General features: G+C 53.9%; 1 protein-coding gene across 14 annotated transcripts in view; it reads right to left on the bottom strand.

Moving 5' to 3' along the window:
* msi2a (musashi RNA-binding protein 2a) overlaps window positions 1-25189 on the bottom strand; it is a 152015-nt gene that overhangs the window by 123624 nt on the left and 3202 nt on the right. For all 14 annotated transcript variants that reach the window (XM_081702455.1, XM_081702450.1, XM_081702447.1 and 11 more), the window contains one exon: window positions 21794-21835. In XM_081702455.1, coding sequence (XP_081558581.1) covers window positions 21794-21835 — 42 coding nt within the window. The remainder of the gene's footprint in view (window positions 1-21793; window positions 21836-25189) is intronic.

The raw sequence follows: 25189 nt of genomic DNA on the forward strand, positions 1-25189 counted from the left end.
GGCCTTCCGACACCCTCCGCTCCAATATAAATGTTAATGGAGTTCAGGCAGGGAAAATCTAGGCATAAACAAACAAACGTAGCGCTGCTCACGCCAGGCCCGCGGGAGAAGGGGCGGTCGGACCCTAAACGCGCCGACGATGGCTCTGCGCCTGCACACCATCCTGGGGCGGGGTAGACTGCTCTCCAGCCCCCCCCCCCCCAATCCCATCCCCAGGCCAGGCAGGGATTGGCCGACCCAGGGCTGGGCCACACCCATCCACGGCAACGTGGCGCCGCCCTCAGCGTCCGTGAGCCCGTCTGAGGCGGCAGAAACCATCGACTCAGAAACTCCGCCCGAGGGAGCCGGCGATGAACCGACGTTACAAAATAGCAGCGCGTCGCATGAAAGTCTAAAACTTCAGAAGAAAATTATGTTTAAAAAAACAAAAACAAAAAACAACAAAAAAAAAGCCAGGGACAGATCCCGCCTCTACCCCAACTATGATGACCTTAACCTAGAACATTCTGTGAGAACATTTAGAGGTTTTTTTTTTGTTTTTTTTGGGGGTTTTTTTAACATCCTCTGCTGACAAGCTGAGCAGACATCGGGCCCCGTTCTTCACCCGCTAACTATAATGCGAGGACACGCAGGAGGTCAAGGGGTGGCAGGCGGCGTCTGCGAGCGGAAAATTGCAGGATAAACATTCCTGTCCGCTCTCGGGGCAGGCGGTGCCGGTGGGAACTGGCAGTCCTGGCTTGTTCAAAGATTTGGCAACCTTCAGACCAATTAGACATCAGAGGGCAGGATGAGCTGCAGTCTCCACTGTGCCGGGCTCCAGTTTAAACGGTGGGCTATGCATTTTTAATCTGCTATAATTTAAGGATTTAAATAAAGATCAAATTCTTCCTGCTGCACCCAAGAGAGCAGGAAGGAAGGGGGAGAGAGAGAGAGAGAGAGAGAGAGAGAGAACCCAAGAGTATCCATTCATGCCGTCCCATCAGTGGAGCTCCAGAGTGTGCACGCTGGGTGAGGCTTGGGGGGTGTTAGACCAACCCCAAGCAAAGTCAGCCGTGCTGGGTAGGCCGTGGTGGTGTGGTGCCTGCCGTGGCGGTGGACGTGGCTTTTCACTGACAGCGTAATTAGCGAGGCCGTATTGGTGGCCGCTGCTGCCCGGGATACGCACGGTCCACCGCGTCCTCCACTGCGCGGCAACCGTGGCCGAATACACAGACGCGCCACCAGAGAACGATGAATTATTTGCGACACCATAACTCATCATTTAATAAATAATATGTTGAATTGTTATATTTTACCCAGTTTCTGGTCACTTTCATTTCTATTTTCGCCAGTTAAATTACACACTAAGGTGCCGTTTCCAAAAGGTTCCCCTGCTCTGTTTAGGCTGAACGGGCCGAGTCAGTCAGAACATGGCACGTTCAACACGTCCAATTACGGCTCGTTACCGCGGGAAATGCGTCTTTGGCTCCACGACGACAGAAAAATAAACACGTTCATATACCCCTGTTGCTGCTTTTCACCGAGCAGTGGCAATTTTTAACTGCACAGTTGCCAAGCTGTCTACGGTAATTGTGTTTTAATGGGGTTATGTTTATGGTTCTGTGTAGTGGCTTGGTGTAGTACAATTCATGTTGCCTGTTCCAAGGCTCCCTCGCTTGCACCAATCCAGCAGAAAGGCAAGCTGGCGGTGCCACACAATGTATCGTTTGTTGAGTATCATCACAATACTGGCCTGTGCGATACTGACGCTACAAAAACCTAACAAACGAACGAGCCCCTTCAATTGCAATTAGTTTCACTGAGCCGCCTTAATTGATCTCGGCATTCATGGTTCCCACCACTGAAATATTTTGGACAAAATAAGTCGCCAGATACGTTGATCAGTGATGCGTTTTTAATATTGCAAAGCATTTCACAGCTGAAACAATATTTAACAACTACAATTTTGTCTATGTTATATGTATAGCCCTATTTACCAAACAGAGTCAAAACTGATTCCCAGTCAGCACAGACACACACGTTGTGGTCTGTGTACTGCTGCCCAGGCAGGAAAGCTGATCCAAGGTCTGCTCCTCCCCGGCGCGGAGTCCAGCGCACTAAAGCTCCCTGCCACGCGCTAGCTGTTGAAAAGCGGCCGTGCCTGATCTTATCCGGTGCTTCGGCGCCTTACGCGCTCCTCCTACGGACGAGTGCTTCCTTGCTCCAGCGCTTTCTCATCCGAGAAGGAGGGCAAAGGTCGTCACCTGTAGAAGCTGCGGGGACGGAGGGACAGATGCCCGCACACTCGAGAGGAAGGGCTGGTCCCTCTCAGTCTCCCTCCGCCAGTGCTGTCTGCGCAGCTGCCGGAGCGTAATTACAGCCTTCAATGCAGCCTCCTACCAGCAGTGCCCTCTGAACACACACACACACACACACCTGCATGACACACAAACATGCATGCGCACACGCTCCCCGAGCCACCCACTCCAGCATGACACACAAACATGCACATGCACCTGGAATATACACGATACATGCATATATGCGTGCGCACCCACCCGCCCACCCACCCCAGCACGAGGCACACATGCACGGATGCATACATTTGTGGGTGTGCATGCGCGCGCACGCGCACACACACACACACACACACACACACACACACACACACACACATATATATATATATTTTGGGGCTTAGACACAAGTACCATCATACCAGAAACTTGTACAAATTCAAGCTCTCTCCCAAGGGTGGGCAAATGTCCATTTCTTACACACTCACACACACTCAGTTACGGTCAGCTCTGGCACTGTTTTTAGTAGAGTCAGCTGGGAGAGATGGCGTTATAGAGAGAGAGAGAGAAAGATAAACACAGACAGCGCTGGTCTGAGGTTTTTATTCGCCCATCCTTTACGCACTACTGGAAAACCTCCACATCGGTAAACCCAGCAGGATTTACATAACCCAGCCCCCCGGCCCCGCCCCCAGGCCTGTGTTACGCACACCCAGCCGAGACCGTGCATGCTGTGTCTCCATTTTCTGTACTAACAGCACACAACTCCATCTACACGAGCAGCCATCTCTGAAATAGACCCACCCCCCCCCCCAATCTGCCCACCTCCGCCCTCCTCCACCCGCTCACCTGCCCTGCTGCAGCCATTACACATCAAGGAAAGCAGGAAAACAATAAAGTGGCGACACAAAGCACAACACACTGCTCCAGTGTTCCGGCTGCCACCCTCATCCACCAGGGTGGGTCCACCAGAGTTACCCACCCACCTACAGGACAAGGCAGACAGCCAAGTCCCTGAAGAGGTTGGGCAAGAGCTTCACCTGGATAAGGAAGCGCTCCACCCTCCACCACCTCTATAACAACATCTTTTGAAGATCTCTCTCTCTCTCTCTCTCTCTCTCTCTCTCTCCCCATTTATAACTCAATCTCTCTCTCTAAATATAGCCTGCTGTCAAGCCTATTCCGAGCGGCTGGCCAGGGACAGCCATTGTCCATAGTTGGAAAAGGACAAAGAGGGTTAACAGCCTGCGGCTGGTGCACGGGAAGCCGGGGCAGGGGCCGTGGGGGGCCCGCTGTGGCCCTATCCCACACAGCCGTGCCACAGCGCCAGAGAGCCAGCGAGGTGGAGAGGCTGAGCTGGGGACAGAAAACCAGTACTTATGGCTCACTCACGTGCACACACACACACACACACACACACACACACACACACACACGGTCTCAGAGCGCTGGCTCTCCTGTGCTGGGTAAGTGAGCCGACAGGGGTAGGTGGGAGGGGGGGGGGGGGGGGTGTAGCTGCGTCACCACCGGCATCAGTGCAGCTAAATTTAGAGATTTTTCCGTGCACATCCGGAGCTGGGCACGGCCAGCACTGAAGGGCATAGGGGAACTTTCTGCACTGGATCAGCGCAAAACACACACACACACACACACACACACACACACACACACACACACACACACACACACACACACACACACATATATATATAGGTATGCAAACACAAACTGAACACATATGACAAGTCTAGATCAAAGCACTTGTGTGGTTAGAGATAAGCGTTTGAAAGCAAACTGATAGCGACCAATTTGGCACAGAGTCGCGTCAGACCTTCTCCACGAGCAGGACAAACTGATCCCCAGCGACACACTCCCGTACGGTTAGAGAGGGTTACTGCTGCCACACCTACCATGGCCAGGAGAGAAAACAGGAACGCGAGAGCGAGAGAGAGGGGAAATAAAAGGAATCTGATGCCCTGGAGAGTTCTGGAATAAAAGACAAAAATGCGTAGAGAGGATGGGAAGACGGTGAAAGGTACAACAGCAGAAGGTCCCTTCACAGAACCTGTTAGAGCAGATGAGGCAGTGCCCGGTAATAATACCATCTCACACACACACACACACACACACACACACACACACACACACTGAGCGCTTGCCGCGTGGCACTGCAGTCTGTAAGAGCCCCTCTTTAAATAATAACTTGCAGGGCCATTTAAAAAGCATTAGCCTGCCCACACGCTCAATTAGCACAGCCCACTCGCGCTCAGGCTCCGCCGCGTCCGAGAATAGCGCCGGCCTCCCATTGGCCCGCCGGCCCTGCAGCGATTGGCGTGCGGGGGGCGCGTCACAGCTGGGCCACCCTCACCGTCTTCTCGAGCTCTGGGAGCAGGGCTCAGCGACTCCGCAAGGCCTCGCATCGAGCGTCTCCCGTTGAGGTGTGTCGGTGGCCCTGGTTACGAGGCGCCCGTCGACGGGGTCACAGGCTGGCCGAACGGGGGAGGGCCATTTGCGGACACAAACGGGAACTACAAAACGTCGCATAGCACGCGCGGTGTGGAAGAGCCATCCGCACGCGAGCTCCCAGACACAAACGCAGGAGAGCGTGCCGCCTTTCAGAGGAGAAAACACAAACAGAGACCAGTTCACTGTCTCACAGAGCAAAAAGCAACAGAACGAACCAAACACCCAAACAGAATCAATCCAAGCACGCTGTGAGTCAGACCGGCCAAATCCAATGTGCCAAATATAGGCATCACCTTCCTCCAGCACTGGAAAGACTTCAGAAAATAGCCCTACTGGTGTTTGTATTCTCAACACACACACGTGCCATTGCACACAGAGAGAGGAACCGTCTAAACAGCACGCTCACGCACGCTCAGCCATCATAGGGCCATGAATCACAAGCGCTGTCCACAAGTGGCCATGTTGGACGTCATCAAACATTGTAGAATCCTGTCAGTACACGGAGCCACAGGCTAGAGCGAGCGAGTGTGACCCGACGAGCCCTCCGTGGCTGCCCGCTGATCCCGTCTGACCCGACAACCCCTCCGTCGCTGCCCGCTGATCTCTGATTAAGGCTGCAGGTCTGGGAGTTCACACCCAGACTCAGGAATGTGCAGGTGCCCATCAGGCCAACGGCGCTTACCATATCAGCTGGCTTTCTGGATCAGCTGGATTTAAACGAGGTCAGAGCAAAACCAACTCAATTTCTTCCCTTCCGTCAGCGCAGACGGACACAGGGAAACGCGGAGCTTAAAGCCCGGAGTCCGGGTGGAGGGATGCGTTGACGGAGAGGGTACAGGCCCGGCACAGCTCAAGCCAAGTCAGAGTGGCATTAAGGAATGAGAGAAGAAATTGGGTTGTGTGTGGGGGCGGGGGGGGGGGGGGGGAATCAAGCAAGCAGGGATCATGGGAGTGTGGGTGGGAGAACGCCAGGGAAGGACAAAGCAGGAGGGGGTCTGGCCCAGCTTCCCCGGCCCCTGGCTTGCTGCGGGGCGGCTGGGTGAGCCCACCTGGTCCGGGTGTCCTGGGGGGTTGGGGGGGGGGGATGCCCAGCGCGCACGGGCTCACTTTAATCTCAGCTCGGCGGGCCGACCCAGACACGGGGCTCTGGTAGGGGAGGCTTTGAAGTGGGGACTTCCATTAGCTTGGAGTGCTCTGATCCAGGAAGCATGCTCACACACACACACACACACACACACACACACACACACACACACACACACAAAGACATACAGACAAAGACACGCAGCGAGACAGACACCTCTCATCCACCCCCCGTCCTCTACAAATAAAAGGGGCAACCTTAAAAATAATAATAATAATAATAATAATAATAATAATAATAATAATATTAGAGGAAGGCAGGATCAATAAGAAACTCCATGTACGGCTTCTCTTCTCTCCACTCTTCCGTTACATTCACTGTTACTGTGGCACCCTGCCTGACTTCAAGGGCTCCCTGTCCCTTTGATCCAGTCAAACACGCCAACCGACGCTTAGGGCGGACCTGCAGGGGGTGGGCGGGGCACACAGGTGGGTAAGAGGCCAGCCAGGCCGCTAGCCATCCTGGAACGGCGCAGGCGAGCGCGACCCACTGCGGACGCGCAGACCGTAAGGGCAGAAAAACGGGCAGATCGTCCCCCCCGTCCCAAAACCCCCGGGAGTGGTCTGAAGTCTGCTGTGAGGCGTTTGTACTCCCCAACATCGTTTTAATTTGAATATTAGACATGCACGAAGCAAGCGGGGGCGGATTAGCCTGACGCGCCTCTGCCTCCTGATACCTACAGATAGCCAACGGGAGAGGACGGCAGCTGGTTGTAAGAGCGGAGGAGGGGGGTGGGTTGGGGTCACTCCTCCTCTGTTGGAGGCGGTGGGGGGGGGGGGGGGGGGATATAGCATAAGGCTGCCCGCTAGGTCTGTTCTGGGAGATAAGGGGTCTGAGCTCAGAGAACAGCGCCAGACCGGAGGGGTTTATTCCTCGACTTAGTGTCACGCACACAGGGCTGTGTGTGTGTGTGTGTGTGTATTTTACATGTCGACACAGACTAATGTGTCTGTCTGTTTGCAAAGCAGCACACAGCAGCTGCACGTCTGCTCCACCTCCTCCTCCATCCGCCCCCCACAACCCCCCACCCCTTGAAGCCCCGGGGCCTGAAGCCTCAGCTTTGCCCCCTGCCGTGACCCCTTTCCAGTTAGCGCAGTGCTAAATTTCCGGCCGGGCCTCTCCGCGGTGGGCTGGCAGCCCCGGATCCGGACATCCGGCTACCCCTCGGAGCCTCCGCCCCGGACAAGAAACCGCCACTCAGGCCTCCCCGACCCAGAAACCCGAAGGCCTGCGTGTTTGTCGAATTTCACGACAGCAGACGGCGCATTAACAAAACCGAAACACGCGACTAACAAAATCAATCATCGCGGCGCCGTGAAATTAAAGGCTGCCCTTCATACACACACCTGATCACACACGCGGTGCAAACCCGCCCACGAGCACCCGGGCACATTATCTGGCTTTCATACGATTCATTTACCCGCCGTGACCACATCGAAATCTGGCAATTAGTTTTACAGGTCCAAGCAAACGGCCCGAAACACTTGCGAGCCGATTCACTGGCTGGAACAACTGAAGTGAAGTGAGATGAGACAGGGGAGAGCTTTACAGGTGTGTGTGTGCGCGCGTACGTGTGAGACACAAACAAGGGAATAAACAACAAAACTTCTGTAACTGTGCCCGACCTTTAATTGTTTTGACTTTTCACATTGTGTTTTTCCTTCTGCTGTTCTTTTGTAACTATGGAGATGACATGGGTCTCTTGCTGTTCTGCGGAGATGATGGGCAGCAGGAGAGGGTGCCCCCCACCCAGCAGAACGGGGTCGCGGCGTGCCCGTGTAGTCATGCCCATTAGGTCCGCCCCTTCGGCCGGACTTCAGACAGGATTCTGGAGCTCACCAGCATTGACTTCAAACACGCCCCACCCCCCGTTTGCTTTTTTTGAATCCGCGAGACCCCCAGTCGCTCCCGGTCTCCTTGGATAAGGACACAAGGCTAATAAAAAGGAGTCAAAATGACAGGGCTAAAGGTTTCCCTGCAGGGAGAGAGAGACGTGGGGGGGGGGGGGGGAATGATTGTGTTTTTAATAAAGGCTGGATGGAGCTCTGGGTGGAGAGTCAAAGAACAGGAAGAGGGCTGTGGGATGAAACGGCCTTGGGCGCACGCACGCACGCACGCACGCACGCACCTCCTCTGTGCCCTGACCTGTCAGAGTTGACACTGAGAACCCAATCCGTACTTGTAGCTGAGCAACAGCAAGCACGCCAGCCTGTAAGTGACCCCCCCCCCCCCCGCGAGGCTTCGTGGGGCAGTTAGCAGAGCGCTATTACGGGGTTTCCACGACAACTCCGCAGAGAAGCACGGGTTTGCAACAATCCGGGGCCGTTCTTGGTTAAAGAGGTGCTACAGCCAAACACTGCTGGTATCGGACCCGCAGACGAACAGCCAAACAGCCCTGGTTTAGCATTCAATCATACCTACGTCACTCCTGACTAAACATTCACCAGGAAACAAATAAATATGCAAGGCTGGTGCGGCGACAGGGTGCTGGGGCAGGTCTGTGGGACAAAAACTATTACTGGGGTGGGGAGACCTGCTGAGCCTGCTCAGTACAGGGGGTACAATCAAGGACCCACACAGGAGCGCCCAGCCATGCCGTGTGCGTGTGTATGAGCGTGTGTGTATGAGCAGTGTGTGTGTGTGCGTGTGAGCGTAAGTGCGTGTGAGCGTATGTGCGTGTGAGCGTATGTGCGAGCGTGTGTGTGAGCGTATGTGCGAGCGTATGTGCGTGAGCGTGTGTGTGAGCGTATGTGCGTGAGCGTATGTGCGTGAGCGTGTGTGCGAGCGTATGTGCGAGCGTATGTGCGCGAGCGTATGTGCGTGAGCGTATGTGCGTGTGCGCGAGCGTGTGTGCGAGCGTATGTGCGTGTGCGTATGTGCGTGTGCGTATGTGCGTGTGCGTGAGCGTATGTGCGAGCGTGTGTGCGTGTGCGTGAGCGTGTGTGCGTGAGCGTGTGTGCGTGAGCGTGTGTGCGTGTGCATGAGCGTGTGTGCGTGAGCGTATGTGCGTGTGCGTGTGCGCGAGCGTATGTGCGTGTGCGTGAGCGTGTGTGCGAGCGTATGTGCGTGTGCGTGTGCGTATGTGCGTGTGCGTGAGCGTATGTGCGTGTGCGTGAGCGTATGTGCGTGTGCGTGAGCGTATGTGCGTGTGTGTGAGCGTATGTGCGTGTGCGTGAGCGTGTGTGTGAGCGTATGTGCGTGAGCGTATGTGCGTGTGCGTGAGCGTATGTGCGTGTGCGTGTGTGTGAGCGTATGTGCGTGAGCGTGTGTGTGAGCGTATGTGCGTGCGCGTGAGCGTGTGTGTGAGCGTATGTGCGTGCGCGTGAGCGTGTGTGTGAGCGTATGTGCGTGTGCGTATGCGTGAGCGTATGTGCGTGCGCGTGAGCGTATGCGTATGCGTGAGCGTATGTGCGTGAGCGTGTGCGTATGCGTGAGCGTATGTGCGTGAGCGTGTGCGTGTGCGTGAGCGTATGTGCGTGAGCGTGTGTGCATGTGCGTGTGTGCATGTGCGTGAGCGTGTGTGTGCATGTGCGTGAGCGTGTGTGTGAGCGTGTGTGTGCATGTGCGTGAGCGTGTGTGTGAGCGTGTGTGCGCATGTGCGTGAGCGTGTGTGTGAGCGTGTGTGCGTGAGCGTGTGTGTGAGCGTGTGTGTGCGTGAGCGTGAGCGTGTGCGTGAGCGTGTGTGCATGTGCGTGAGCGTGTGCGTGAGCGTGTGTGCATGTGCGTGAGCGTGTGCGTGAGCGTGTGTGCATGTGCGTGAGCGTGTGTGTGCATGTGCGTGAGCGTGTGTGTGAGCGTGTGTGCATGTGCGTGAGCGTGTGTGTGAGCGTGTGTGCGCATGTGCGTGAGCGTGTGTGTGAGCGTGTGTGCGTGAGCGTGTGTGTGAGCGTGTGTGCGCATGTGCGTGAGCGTGTGTGCGTGAGCGTGTGTGTGAGCGTGTGTGCGTGTGCGTGAGCGTGTGCATGTGCGTGAGCGTGTGTGCGTGTGCGTGAGCGTGTGCATGTGCGTGAGCGTGTGTGCGTGCGTGAGCGTGTGTGCATGTGCGTGAGCGTGTGCGTGAGCGTGTGCGTGCATGTGCGTGAGCGTGTGCGTGAGCGTGTGTGTGCATGTGCGTGAGCGTGTGTGTGCATGTGCGTGAGCGTGTGTGTGCATGTGCGTGAGCGTGTGTGTGCATGTGCGTGAGCGTGTGCGTGAGCGTGTGTGTGCATGTGCGTGAGCGTGTGTGTGAGCGTGTGTGCGCATGTGCGTGAGCGTGTGTGTGAGCGTGTGTGCGTGAGCGTGTGTGCGTGAGCGTGTGTGCATGTGCGTGAGCGTGTGCGTGAGCGTGTGTGCATGTGCGTGAGCGTGTGCGTGAGCGTGTGTGCATGTGCGTGAGCGTGTGCGTGAGCGTGTGTGCGTGTGCGTGAGCGTGTGTGTGCATGTGCGTGAGCGTGTGTGTGCATGTGCGTGAGCGTGTGTGTGTGCATGTGCGTGAGCGTGTGTGTGAGCGTGTGTGTGCATGTGCGTGAGCGTGTGTGTGAGCGTGTGTGTGCATGTGCGTGAGCGTGTGTGAGCGTGTGTGTGCATGTGCGTGAGCGTGTGTGAGCGTGTGTGTGCATGTGCGTGAGCGTGTGTGTGCATGTGCGTGAGCGTGTGTGTGAGCGTGTGTGTGCATGTGCGTGAGCGTGTGTGTGAGCGTGTGTGTGCATGTGCGTGAGCGTGTGTGTGAGCGTGTGTGTGCATGTGCGTGAGCGTGTGTGTGAGCGTGTGTGTGCATGTGCGTGAGCGTGTGTGTGAGCGTGTGTGTGCATGTGCGTGAGCGTGTGTGTGAGCGTGTGTGTGCATGTGCGTGAGCGTGTGTGTGAGCGTGTGTGTGCATGTGCGTGAGCGTGTGTGTGAGCGTGTGTGTGCATGTGCGTGAGCGTGTGTGTGAGCGTGTGTGTGCATGTGCGTGAGCGTGTGTGTGCATGAGCATGTGTTTAAGCGTGTGTGTGAGACATGGGAAGAAGAAGAAGAAAAAGCGGGGGGGGGGGGGGGTCTGAATGGAATGACAGTTGCAAAAGACAGCCAGAGAGACATGACAGCATCTCTCTCACACACACACACACACACGCGCGCGCGCACACACACATGCACTGCCAAGGAGGGAAAAAGAAAAGAGAGAAAGAAAAGAAGAGAAGTGGAAAGCTTGAAAGATTGAAAGATTGAAAGCTCCGTCACACAGCAGGAGGTAAAAGACAACAGTTGATTTCCACTTCCATCTGGGAGCCACGACATAATGTGAATAATCAAAAATAAACTGTATAAAGATGAACAAAGACGACTACAGTGATGTGAGAAATGACTCAGAAATATTCATTCAGGGCTTCTGTTTGAAAGTGAGTCCCCCCCCCCTTTTACTGTGAGAGAATGTTTGTTTTTCAACTCTTGCATCATCTGTGTTTGTTTAAGCGGCGGATGACGCGAGAGCGCTACTGCTACTGTCGGAGACGCAACTTAAACTGTAGCCTACCCTTCAATTTTATACCCACTCAGTACACACACACACACACACACACACACACTCTCGCACCTTCACACCCTCTGTTTGCACCTCTCCACACAGATGACACAGGTGGTTTAAGAGCCGTATATTAAACACAGTCAGGGTAAAGTCTGAAGGGAGAGAGGATGTTTGGACCGAAACAGGTTTACAGAATGAAGACTCTGTCCTTCACACACCTCCCGTCACTCCCACGGGAGTCTGAGCTGCTGTTTGTTCAAGACCAAGTCGCACTTAACACACTCACACACTCACTCTCTCACTCTCTCACTCTCTCTCCAGATGGGGAGCAGCAGTGGCTTTCCTCTTTAAGTCAATGTGAATACTGCCATAATTACATGTGCAGCAACACACACACACACACACACACCTGATGAGCAAACATCCTTCTCAAACCACTGAAACTCAGAGCAGACTTTGCCTTCCTTTACTACCCAAGCGGCACTTCCCCACATATTAAAACAGGAGCGTGTGCGCGCACACACACACACATACACACACACACACACACACACACTCTCTCTCTCTCTCTCTCTCTCTCGTTACAAACACCTGGCAGAGTCTGTGGTCCATCTTCTGATGTCCACAGTTCTGATCACCTTTAGCTCCTCACCACCAGCAGCTGTGGGAGTGCCGGGCTCTGCAGGAGGTGTGGGTCTGTCAGCCCAGCGCTGACCCAAACATGGGTAAAATAACAGCTCACTTTACACAGCAGTGCCAATGCTGAGTAAGGGGTGCCACCGGTACGGTACGAGAACACCTGCTCAACAGTGGGGTTCTGGTATGGACCGGTACTGTACCAGCTACAAGGTGACTGAAACCGGGCTCGTCAACTCACTGGCTACAGTCTACAACTGGAAACAGGTGTACCTAAATAAGTGGCTTTGAGTGTATGCCTGTGTGTGTGTGGGTGTGTCTGTATATATGTGCTTAGTGCCATTTTCCAAAGAAACAGGATATTTCAGACGAAGGTACATAACTAAATGTAAGTGCAAGTGTGTGTGTGTGCACGCGTGCATAAAAGTGGCAGTATGGTAGTAGTCACAGTCTACACAGCCCCAAATTTGGAGTAGCTCAGAGTCTCTGGTCCACCAGACGAAATTTTAGTGTCCATTACTCGGGAAAGCCGGTGCCTCTACTGAGCCTGGACTCCTGAGCCTGACTGTGCCCCACAGCCTGCCCATCCGGGCCTTAGAGCTTTGGCTGTCCTGTCCTCTTCTGGTTCGTTTGTAAGAGCAGATGGAGCAGAGCCAGAATCAGGACTGGCTGAGAGTCCCTGAGGACTGAAGAACACTTGAGCCTTCACCCTCAGGGACTGACAGCACGTAGGATGCCGGAATACGGACAACGGCATACCCACACGCACGGGCCCGCACGCACGCACCCGCCACACTTCAGGACTGGTAGAAAGGTCAGAGACTGCGGAGAAGGGATGGCGTGGACCAGATGAACAAGGAACTGGTCCGTCCACTCACAGTGGAACCAGCATCCTGCAAAGCACGCGGGCACGCGCCAGGTACATAGACCCAGGCAGCACTTCCGCAGCTGCGATTGATTTCTTTTGTCCTTTGCGAGCCGCTTTATCGTCGTCGCCTGATTAACGAGTGGCACCCCGAGAAAGAGGGAGCAAAGGATGGAAAAAGAAAGAAAGAAAGAATAAATAAATAAAGATCGATTCCTACGCAAGCGTTTAATACTGTAGTACACGAATAACAGCCAGGGCCTAGACCGCCGGCTCAGTGAGGGGAAAACACGGGGAAAGCTCAACTTGGCCAGCTGCTTTAGTGTGTGTGTGTGTGTGTGTGTGTGTGTGTGTGTGTGTGTGGGCGCACGCGTTCACCTTGCTGGCACGCACCAACATCTCCCGTTTGCGTGCCGGTTAAAACAGGGAGGAGAGCGCTGGATCCGGCCCGGTTTCCCTTGTTCCCCCGCGCCCGTGTTAGCGCTGAGGCTCCGCCTCCTCTCCCGCCAAGTGGCTCTATCCAGTCGGCCACGCCTGCTCCCCAGCCATCGGGCCTCCTCCCAAGTCACGTAACTCGTGCACTACAATTACGTCACTGTGCATTGTGGGTCACGGACTGCGCCTCACGGACACCGAGGGGAGGTTTGCGTTGCGTCGCCGTTCGAAATCCGAAGAGGTTAAGAAAAAGGGGGGGGGGAAAAAAAAAAAAAAAAAAGCAAGTTACCTCGCCCGAAGCTCCCCAGAAACGCTCGCGTTTGTGTTTTTCTGACAATGATGTGTCATTTGTTACTGTGTAAGGTCACCTTTCAGCAAAGTGCTTGCTTTAACGACTACATTTGTCATATTTACTGACGTGAAGCCGCACGATGTGGCCGCGCGCGCGGCAGCTGCGTCGACATCGCGGCCTCCCTGTGCTTGTTTGCGCAGCCAGTGACGACAGTACCGGGCCGCCTCGGGACCAGCTGGGACGGGGACGGCCGTGGCGTTTACAGCCGAGCACCTGGGAAACGGCACACGCAGGCAGTTTCCATGACGCTGCGGCAACCACGAGCGGGCGGAGCAGAAGCAACGCGCTTTCCACATTACTCCTCAAAAATAGAAACGTTTCCTAGCTCAGGGGAGAAATGAAAATGTGTGTGGACGGCGGGTGCACGTGTATCTCGACCCTCGAAGGCCAGCCCAATTAGAGCGCCCCCTAGCTGCGTGCTCAGACTTTCACCTCCATTGGGTTGGTAATGGTCTTCTAATAGCTGGTGTGAGCGAGCTTCCAGACGGCGGCGCATGTTAAGAGCGCCATACTGGAACCCACAGAAACCCAGGTACGTCCCACCTGAGCAGGCCAGCTCCTTCTGTTCAGCTCGCTCCTGTGTGTGGCACCAAACTCTTTCATTGTCTATTTAGCAGTCTGGTTCACTGTGACATAGGGCTTTGCTGCACATGCGCGCACACACACACACAGACACAGCAGCCTCCACCCACAAAAAAAGACAAAAAAAAAAATAGGGAGAAGAATAATTAAAATTAAACTAAGTAAAACCTTCCAAATTACAGTTTTCCACCCCTGAGCTGAAACAGCACACGCAATTTAGCTATTCTTATTCCTGTCCAACAGAACTGCTCCTCCTTCCATAGCATCAGAGGCGGAGTTTGTTCTCCATCTCCCATTCTCGCGCTCCAACGAGGGGGACGCAGTCCTCCGTCAGGGGCGAGGAGTGTTCCTCTTTGCCCTTCGGCTTCCTCCGTCAGCCGTTAGCGTGCGGCACACGCTCGGGGAGGGGGAGGGTGACAGCGTTGGGAGGGGGGGGGGGAATACGGTTGGGGTGGTGGGCGGCAATTGCTGGTTTGGGATTAGGTTCCTCCCATCCCCCTCGGCACCGCCTACTCTCAGGCCTAGCCGAGAGCTTCAGGCGGACAGACGGGCGTCAGACGGACGGACGTCTGGCAGCCTGTTGTCCCTGCTGCTCCGGCCGGACTCGTTCGAGCGCCGCAGGCAGAAAGAAAGAGAGGACCGCACCAACGCATGGAAGTTTTCCCCCACCAAAGACTACTCGGTTCGCTACAAACACCGGAAACGCTCCAAGGCCGCTGCTAGTTAACGCCAGTTAACATACACACTCTGTGAGCCAGAGGTGTTAAAGTACACACAGTATGAGGGTTAGCAGAGGAAACCAAGCGTGTGTCTCCAAATGTCTCCAGACTTGTTCTCACACTTGGGGGCCTCCACGTCATTCGCCACCCGATGTGAGGTGTCCCATTCGCAGCGCGCAGGACGAGCAGGCAGCTAATCAATCTTTAATCAATCAGCTGTCTTAATTGATTTAATTAAGCTTGCAATTAAGTCTAAGCTCCGAACCTCACGCTTAGGCGCTCCACTGGAAAAAAGAGAGAGAGAAAAACTGCACGGCAATTTGTAAGCGGAAGGTAAGGGTTCCACCACCAGCTACAGCCTGGCGGGGGGACAGAATAAACCGTGCTCCTGTGCGGAAGACAGACAGCAATCGAAGGCTTAGCACGCGCGGGCTTCCTTCCTGAAGGCCCCGGCCCGCTGCCTTAGCGCCATGGCGAGACTGACCGTGGCTAGCGGCTAATTGCGCTATTAATCTTAATGGCTGACTAATTACCCTCTCAAACGATGCTTTGTCCTGGAGAGAGCAGGCGCGAGAGCGAGGCGAGCATTTCCCGTTTCCTGCCGGCCGGCTCCAGCCCCGCCGGGCTTCGAGTAGCAAAATCGGCAGGGGATCTCGGCGTGACTAGTGCGCGGCCACACGGAGCCCGAAGGGGAGGCGCATAGCCTGGTCTCAGGCTTGTGAGAACTAATCGGAGTCTTCCAGCAGGTCGGTCACACTCGGGGAAGGAAAGGCGCTTGGTGTGAGGGGGACGGCCGACTCCGGACTCCGGACTCCAGACTCCAGACTCCGGGACCTGAGGTTTCCGGACAGAATCTGACAGTTTGCTGGACTTTAATGGAAGTTGTTAAACCCCCCCTCCCCAGGGACACTTCCTTAGTTCTGCCAGTGCGTCAAAGGTTTTTTTTTTTTTTTTTTTTCGGATTCTGGGTAAGAAGGGAAAAGTCCGGCGGTAAGAGGAAGCAGGAAGCGCCCCCGCTGCTGCAACCCTGATCTTCCCTGAGCAGCAGGTAACTAGCCCTGCCCCCGCCCCACCTCCACGGGCTCCGGCCGCGAAACCCGAACTGTCGAAACTCCAGCGGAGACGCCGCTCCTGGTCCGGGAGGTTTGTCCCTCTCCCTATCGCCCGTCCGTGTTTTTGTTGTTTGGTTCTGTGTGCGGTATCGATCGTGATGTAATTGCTTCTAAAACGCTGGTGTTCCGCGGTGTTTCCACCGTCGGGGGCGAGGGGGCGTACGCACAGCGCCCGGCGGCTGTTCAAGGCGGGTACGGTGCTAAAAACCACAGGCAGCGCCATTCTACAGTGATTTCACTTGCACTGGCATTTCATCAGAAATTGGGCCAGACTGGAGCCTAGTTCTCACACATGCACACACTCGCGCCCGCGCGCACACACAATTTTACTGAGACTAAGTAGGACGGGCACACAGCAGTCACGAGAGACACTCTGCCCAGCTTTCCTGAAAAATACAGAAATAAATAAATAAATAGATAAATAGTCACAATGAGCTCTCAAATGAGCAAGTGTGCCGTTAACCTCCAGTGGAGGATGAATGAGAAAAGAAAGAATTAGACACCCGACCCCCCCCCCCACACACACACACACACACACACACACACACACACCTTTCCCCCCCCTTTTCGTCTTTTGTTTTGTTTTTTCACCAGTGTGGCTTCTTCAAAGGCCTGACGGGTCTGGAGTGCAGACACCAGGCTCGTGCGACCTTCAAACGCCTGATGTGCGTGCCTGGGCAAAGCCAACACACTCCGAGAGGACACTTAGCGCCAGAATACGACATCCACTGACCTAGGGAGCGTCCCATCTTCTCCCGACGCTCGAAGAGAGAGCCGGGCTAGAGAGCGCACTGTTGAAAGGACACATCTAGAAGGCTCCGGGCACGCTGACGTCCTTTTCACAGACAGTTTTGGCATTTAGGCGACGAAGACCGTATTTTTCGCACCTGGTCCCAATCATAAAGTCAGCAATCTTCCAGCGTGCCAGAGAGGCTCTCAGGCGCGCTCCAAAGGTTAGCGTGGCACAGCCAAAGGGGAACGCCGCAGGCAAAACCGCGCAGCGCGCATAGTCATTTGGGAAGCCCTGTGAAGTCGGGGGGTTTTCGAGTGCATTTCAGCGGTAGTTACATCCTGCTCGTGATAAACATACAGGGTTCCTAATAAGTTGAGGGGAAAAAATGTTTAATTATCCCTTTAAATTCGACGGTGTCGACGGAGAGGAACTGTTCATCATGAGTCACGTTCAGACAGAACCAAAATACATCTCCGCCAGGCTTGAAAATAGAACAGTGCACTGACGTTGGCCTGGTGCAACACACACACACACACACACACACACACACACACACACACACACACACACACACACACACACACACACACACAAAGACAAAAGGCCTGCCCCCTAGCAAGATCACAGAAGACAAGCAGGAGGAGACAGGAATTTTAAAAAATTTCAAGAAAACAAGCCCAACACAGAGAATGTGTTTTGGGAGGGGGGTAAAAAGAGTGTGTGTGTGTGTGCACATGAGTGTGGGGAGAAGAATTCCTGCAGCCACCCAAGTAGTGTGGAAATGCCGTATGAGCAGGCAGGTCTCTCAATGACATGGACACAGCATAGCTACACGCACACAGCAGCACTTTTTAAAACATCCTGCTGGTTTTTTGGAGCCCATCACTTTGCTTGTTTTGTCTCTTGTCTTGTCTGACAATCCATCTCTCTCTCTCTCTCTCTCTCTCTCTGTCTCACGCACACACAGCTTTGCTTGGTTTGATGCTTTTCTGTGCCATGCAAATGCTGATGTGTTCAGATCTCTTGGTCTCTTGCCCCTCAGAGACTGTGGAGCTGTTCACAGTAGGAGTTCATTCGAGTTCAGGCACCAACTGTACTGCCCCAGCCACCGTTTCCACCCCCCCACACCCCCCCACGCCAGGTTCTGCATAAAGCGCCGCTAAAATTTTAGATCAGCGTGAATACCTCAACGTGTGAAAGTGCAATACAGTCGCAGAAAAAGGGGAGGGAAAAAGATAGAAAGCAAGTTCCCCCCGGGATGGCAGTGTGCTGAGCAGCGGTTAAGGATATAAACCTCCAAACGCCAGCAAAACGCCAACCAACAGCTACAAAACAGAAACAAAAGAAGAGGACATGGCCGATTCCGCAGAAACACAACCCTCGCCAAAACGAGGCGGACCCACACCGCACTCTAGGCTCTCATGCAGGCGGAGGTATCTGGCTTCTACCTCAAAAGGTGGAGGCCCTGTAGCCCACATCACCCAGGTTGAGAGATTGAGAGAGAGAGAGAGCACGCCAGCACAAGTGTGTGTGTGTGTGTGCGCGCGCACGCGTCTCACACACACACACACACACACACACGTTTTTGATGACTCTCTGGGCACAGATGCGTCTACCTGTCAGGTGTGTGGAGGAGGGTCGGAAAGGTGGAGTGGGGGCTGCATAGCGAGTCCAGGCACAGGAACTTGCAGTTGGGTCACCCCTCAAACCCGTCTGACCCCTAAGCCAGCCCCTTCTGAGCCCAGTCCACTCCGGTGGGGATAACCCAGTACTGCAGTATCACAGCCACCAGGAGGCGCTGGTCTGGAGCCCTGTGAGGAAGTGCTGCTGGCACGTCCACTCCCAGTTACTGTCGAGAAGGTGTGGTCTGAGTGACCTTCCCTGCCTCAGCATGCACACGCACGGAGACACACACGACTGCCAGTGACGCAGCAGGGCCCGGAACCCCCACCCACTACAATCTAATTAGCCAAAAAACTGAAAGACAGGGGAAGTGTGCTGTGGTCCAAAGACAACAAAAACACACCCACACCATAAATAAACATCTTCAGTAAACATGCGGGAACACACCCAAACACACACACACACCACTACCAGCACAAAGCCATGGGAAGTCACTCACAGAGCAGACAGCCCTGGGTAATGTGAGCATACACTGCCCCATTGCTTGCATGCTCTCATACACACACACGCACGCGCACACAGAACAAGTGTATTGTGGGGGACTTGCGACAGCAGAGAGCTTCATAGGAGGAGATCACAAGGTCTCCAGGAAGGCCTCATCCTTCCCCAAACACACACACACACACACACACACACACACACACACACACACACACACACACACACACACACACACAGGGCCCTCCTGAGGCCTTGTGTGTGTGTGTGTGTGTGTGTGTGTGTGTGTGTGTGTGTGTGTGTGTGTGTGTGCGCGCGCATGCGAGAAGGAGGCACGCATTACCTTTGGACTTCATAAAAAACGTAGCTTAGCGCTCTCATACTAAGCAACACCCTTTTCCCTGAGCCGCAGTGTGCGACGGGACTCCCAGGATCTCAGGATAAGAACCTGGCTCACCCAGCCCCACCCCCTAGAGGAGGCCAAGACACAGGTGCTCTGCCTCAGACAGGCCCCGCCCCCCAGGCCACGGTGAGGCGGGTGTAAGGTGGTAGGAGCCTGTTCCAGAGGGCCTCGGCGCCAGCCCGCGTTGGGTGGCTATGGAAACCTGAGTGCCCACGGCCCCGGCAGTAATTAAAATCATGTCCGGACACGTCTGCATTTGCTGCAGTGTTGACGCCCGGAACAACAACCACAACCACAACCACAACAACGGTGGTGGTAACAGACAGCCCTCCCATAGCCCTCAGCTCTGCCAAAAGCATGAAGCTCAACTGCCCCGCCACCGCTTTTAAAAACAGAACTAATAACAGAAAACTAAACAATCCCCGGGACTCACCCAGGGGACTCACGCTTTACGTGCACCGTTGAGGGAATTCCCAGCAGGGGAGGCTTATGCACCTGCCTGCAGGGGGCTCCACCGTGCCCGCAGGGACTCTGACTGAGGCATGTACCTATAGCTGGCAATGACAGCAGAGTTGCACTTTATACACACACACACACACACACACACACACACAAAAAAAACACCGCAAAGCTGTCTTAAACATACACAGATCAAAGCCCAATCTCATCACTACAAGACTAAGTGGTGTATTTATGGATTACTGATGTATTACTGGTCAGCTGACCTGTGACCTTGAACTGGTGTGCTTCAAGAGCTCGGGACCACTTCCTGACCCAAGAAATATGTTTTCAAACGATAATGTAAATAAAATGACTGCAGCTTTGTGCGTTTTAATACTGCAGAGCTCAACCAGGCCGTCAGTGACGGGGTTGCCGTTTTGTCACTGCTAGAATCACAGTGCATCTCAGATGTCTCCATATGTCTCAAGTGAAATCAGTCAGCAACACACACACACACACACACACACACACACACACACACACACACACACACACACACACACACACACACACACACACGGACGGGTATCCAGTGATGAGCCGCAGCACTACCAGAGAGGCCTGGTGTCTGGGCCAAGGTGTCTGGGCCAAGGCACACAGCAGCGCCACCCCATCTCTGGACTCCACACCCCCCCCCCGCCTCCCCACAGACGGGCCGCTGAAAACACCTGCCTTCTCGCTGGAAGAGCTGAAACCGATACTGCCATGCAACCACTCGCCGGAAGGACGGTGGGAGGGAGGGAGAAAATGAAAACGAGGACAAATGTAAAACGGAAGGCGGCTCTAAATGGCAGTCTGAGCGCCAGGCTGCTTATGGGGCCCTTAAATCAATTTTACACACGGGTGGGTGGGGTGGGGCAAAACCAAACCAGTAACAACGCAGTGCTAATCTCTCTGCCTTAATCCTATTTGCGCCAAGATCTTTTGAAACCCACATTCTCCGCCTAAAAGAGAAACAAATAAGCGTTTGGTTCTCCACTAATGAGCCCAAGCCGCTCGCCACGTCCGCGACAGCCAGGAGGACTTCCCGCTGGCCTAACACATTATTTTAATCCGCTGTTGTCCTTTTTAAAGTGCAGCGGCGGAGTCTGAGTGAAGCTGAGCACCGCTCAGAAGACGCTCTAAAACTGCCAATTCTGCTCTTATATCTCGGCCCCTGCTACAGAGAGCATATTGTTCTGGGAGGACTTTAAAAAAAAAACACACAGCCGTGCCTCTAAGCACAAAATATATTTTCTCCCTTTCAACAAGAATCCGTGGATTCGCCTGTGTTTTTTTTTTTTTTTAAAGGTTAAGGAAATTCACAGGCAAATGAGATTGTGGGGGGGGGGGGGGGGGTTGGAATGGAGGAGGAAAAACCACAAACACACTCCAGTAGTTTCTTAACCATATGCTGATACCCTTAAGACACCATGTGCTCAGGCTTGGAAAGCTTTGAGAAGTGGCTCAATAACCACGCCTCTCCCAACAGCACTCGGAAATACGGTCAAAGAAAGGCCATCCCTGATCTTCTCTGACAAAGAAGGGAGAAATGGAACAGATCTGAAGTGGACCAAGTTCTTTAAGTTCATGAGGCAAGGAAACAACAACAACAACAACAGCGTCCACATCCACATTTGAATGACGCACACTGAGGAACAGTCACACTATCGGAAGGTGCAGCGAGGCCAGCTCCGCTATGCGGGACAAAGGTGTGCTCGGGCCTTCGCAAACGGACAGGGCTCGTCCAGCAGGGACAGCAGACAAGGTCGGCCCAAAGGACATCGCAGTGCAGAAAAAAAAAAAAAAACCAGCAAACAACAACAATAAAGCTTCAGTTAAAGTGGGCTGAAGAGCAGAGCTGTGCTGACCCAGCAGAACCCGTGAAGCCCGCCTGCTTCAGCACTTGGCACCAAGAAGCTCACATATTTCCCCTGCCACAGGAAGCCGGGGTAGGGGAGGCTGAGGGAATGAAGAGACTCCTTACCTTAGGCTGGGCGCGACGAGGGAAGGCCACTTTGGGGTCGATCTGCGCACAAAGTGGGAGAAGACAAAGAGATGGTGTGTTAAAACAGCGCCCACAGCAACACCCCCAGCACAAGTGCGACTAAATTAAACACTTTGTCCACGTTACAGTCCGGACAAAGTGTCCTGAACTTTAAAACTAAACGTGCTCTATGGCTGGGTGTCTACATGAGACGCAAACAGGGGAGCTTTCCGACGTCGCAGGGTGGATAACCGACACCAGGCCGCAGGCACACAGCATTCTAGAGTTCGGCGGCGATACAACGCAACACAACGGTACGACGCGAGCAGAAACTCGGAGGAGCCGTGAAGATTCCAGAAACTGAGAACTAAAAGGGGCTTAAGACTACCCATCATCTAACAGATCACTGCTCGTCAACTCGTTAATTCTCCTTGTGCGCGCACCCCCCGCAACCGGTGTGAAGTCTTGCAGTTGGGAGCCTTATAAATCTTGCATTTGGAATTAAGAAAAACTATTTCATGCACCAATGTCATGCTGCCTCCACTCTAATATACGGCCCTTTAAACGCCAACTTTCAAACAATCACACCCAAGCAGACGTAGTGGAATGGAGGAGGGAGAGGGAGAAACGTAAACAGATCGAAATTGTTCTCTTGCAGAAAATTACTTGTCCGTGTTCGGCAAGGCAAGAGCTCTACGTCGGAGCACATCTCCCGCTCAACACCTGGGGGAGGGGGGGTGATGTCATTCCGGAGACGGGCACCTGGAGTGATTCGTGCTTTCCGACACGCTAGGTCTGGAAGTCCCTGTCCCGCTAGTGACATCACCGCGTTCTGCGGACGGTCGACAGCGCGGACAACCTTCCCTAAATGCACATGGGTACAATCAGCGCTTGGACAGAAACGCTCGTGACGCCGGCGAGATCCAGGGTACGACAGGGAAAAATTCATCTAGAGAAAAAAAATGCTATATGCATTTCCCCCCGCCGTCGCTATAATTCCATTTGACAGAGTTATGACTGTTATCTTTGCAAATCAGGTCAATTTCGGAGATGAATTCCATAACACCTGGGTATGGTAACCATCCTCGTAATGAATTCCGTGTAATGATTCGTTTTAGCAATTAGCCTCAGGCACAACCAATTCAACCTCAATTACTCCATGGAAGTGGCCCTATCCGAACAAAGACAACAACATGATTTGAATTGCAAAGCAGGTTAACTTTCCGACGAGGCTTCTCTTTAAAAGGCCCCTACACACACCCATAAAACCATAACCCAACTCCGAACATTTTCCCTGCAAACGGACGAGTAACACCGACCTTGAACTGTGCTGAAGCAGGCGTACATATCGATTTGGAACTGTGTGGCAGTGAAGTCACCGAGGGCAAAAGACACGAACCAAAAAAACGAAACAAAACCCTCACTGAAGAAAGGTGTCAGCATCAGGAGGTTAAATACATGTGCGGCATCACGTTACAACGAAAAGACAAAGAAAAGAACATCCGAGTTCTGCCTTTGTCTGTCTAAAGTGAGCTGTCGTAAGAAGGCAAGTGGCGCGGGCCAATTGGAAAGCGCCTCCTGTTTTGGGCCGCAGCCTCCGGGACGAACGGCTGATCCGCGTACCCCGGTGCAGAGGAAAATGCCAACAATCTGCGTCCTTTCAGTTCAGGCATTTATGCAGATGTGGCATTGATGAGAGAATTGGGCCCAGATTCATGAGCAGTGGCGGGGCCAGACTGCACCCGCTCCCATGCTGTCCCACCCCAGACGAGAACAGAGAGAGAGAGAAAAAGAAAGAAAGAAATGACTTTTTTTTTTTTTTTTGGCAACTATGAAACAAAAACATGAAAACAAATCGGAGCCGATGGCTGACTCTCCGATTGGACGAGGAGCAGATGATGTAATGCTTGCCTCGCCGAGGCAGTGCCCCTCTGTGAGGAACGCCTCAAGCGGGACCTGACCGACACGCTCCAAGACTCATCCGCGTGGAACACCCCAATCAATAATCGATTACACGTTATTAATAAGCCAGCAGCTGACTCGACCACAGGAGATCATCGCGGATTTGAGCTAGAGCTCCACCTCTCAGGGAAAAGCGGACGATCGGGGCAGAAGGCGGCTGCTTTGTATCTGTCCAGCTAAGATCATCACGCTGCATTTCATATTTGAGCTTTCGGGCTCTGATCTCGTGCACGCCCGTCTCGCTCGTGCACGCTCGCTGCCCATGTCCCTCCTGCTGCTCATGCGTGTCTCTCTGTTCCAGCTTCCAGTTCTAGTTAGCAAACTCAGCAACAAATCACACAAACGCACCACCCGCTCGGAGTCAAGCCGCTCGGCTCCGGGAGCGGATTTGCCGTGAGACGGCACTTTACGAAACGCGGAGGCGCGTTTGCTAACCGCGGCGGATGACGGACCACGGCTCTGCACTTAGACGCGCGGGTGACCTTGCTGACCGCGATGATGGCTGTCGGCCCACTGGAGAAGAGGTCAGAGTTCATGGGCCGACTGAGCGTGCAGGTGTGCTGCGGACAGGCAGACAGCGTCATCCCCCAAAGCGGCGTGACCACAAAGACAGCTCACAGGGCCGCCTTTGGTGTTATTACAGTGCACACGCTCGCGCGCAAGCACACACCTCGGGCCTGCCACAACAACATCTGTGAAGAGCAGCAGCTCAGGACACCCAGACCGCGGGCTCCAGAAGACAAGAGCAATCCCATGAATGCGCTTTCATTAGATCCACGCAGGGTATTCCGACACAGCAGGCGCATGCACTAAACAAGGCATCAGATGGTGGAAAGAGAGCCTGAATCTGAGGCCCTGGACAGCAGCTCTGAGCTTCAGATTCCATCATTTGAGTTCACAGCTCGGACGAAGAGCCAATCACAGGCTCTGAGCAAGAATTCTACCGTTCTGCCTTCCAGAGAATGAAGCGTATGCCCTGCCCCCGACTCACACATGCCCCCTCCCCCTTTCCTGTCTATACAGCTGGAATATCAATTATTATACCCTAACTGAGCCATGCGTAAATAATCGCCAATGCATTTGGATGGAACGCACCCATCACAGAGCCGCTCTGATTTGCCAGAACCCACAACACGTCCTTTTCTGCTACGAGTGTCCACCTTTTAGAGAGCAACCAGTCACGACTTGGACTCAGGTGTCCAAGATCAGAAACAAAACAATGCTTTTAAAAGGGCTGTGGGTTCCCCTGACAGAAACCTAGAAGGCAGCAAGTAAACAGACAGAAAATAAAAATGTACACAAAATGTACAACTCCTTACCACTCTTTACCTGCTGGTAGCCTTATTTAAAGGTTAGTGTGTGCTTTCTTTGAAGACCGGACACCTGCATATTATTGGAAATCATTACACACTCTACAGACAAAATGGGAGGCAA

This window comes from Electrophorus electricus, chromosome 19 (genome assembly GCF_041902795.1).
Source record: "Electrophorus electricus isolate QZ-2024a chromosome 19, ASM4190279v1, whole genome shotgun sequence".
NCBI lineage: Eukaryota > Metazoa > Chordata > Actinopteri > Gymnotiformes > Gymnotidae > Electrophorus > Electrophorus electricus.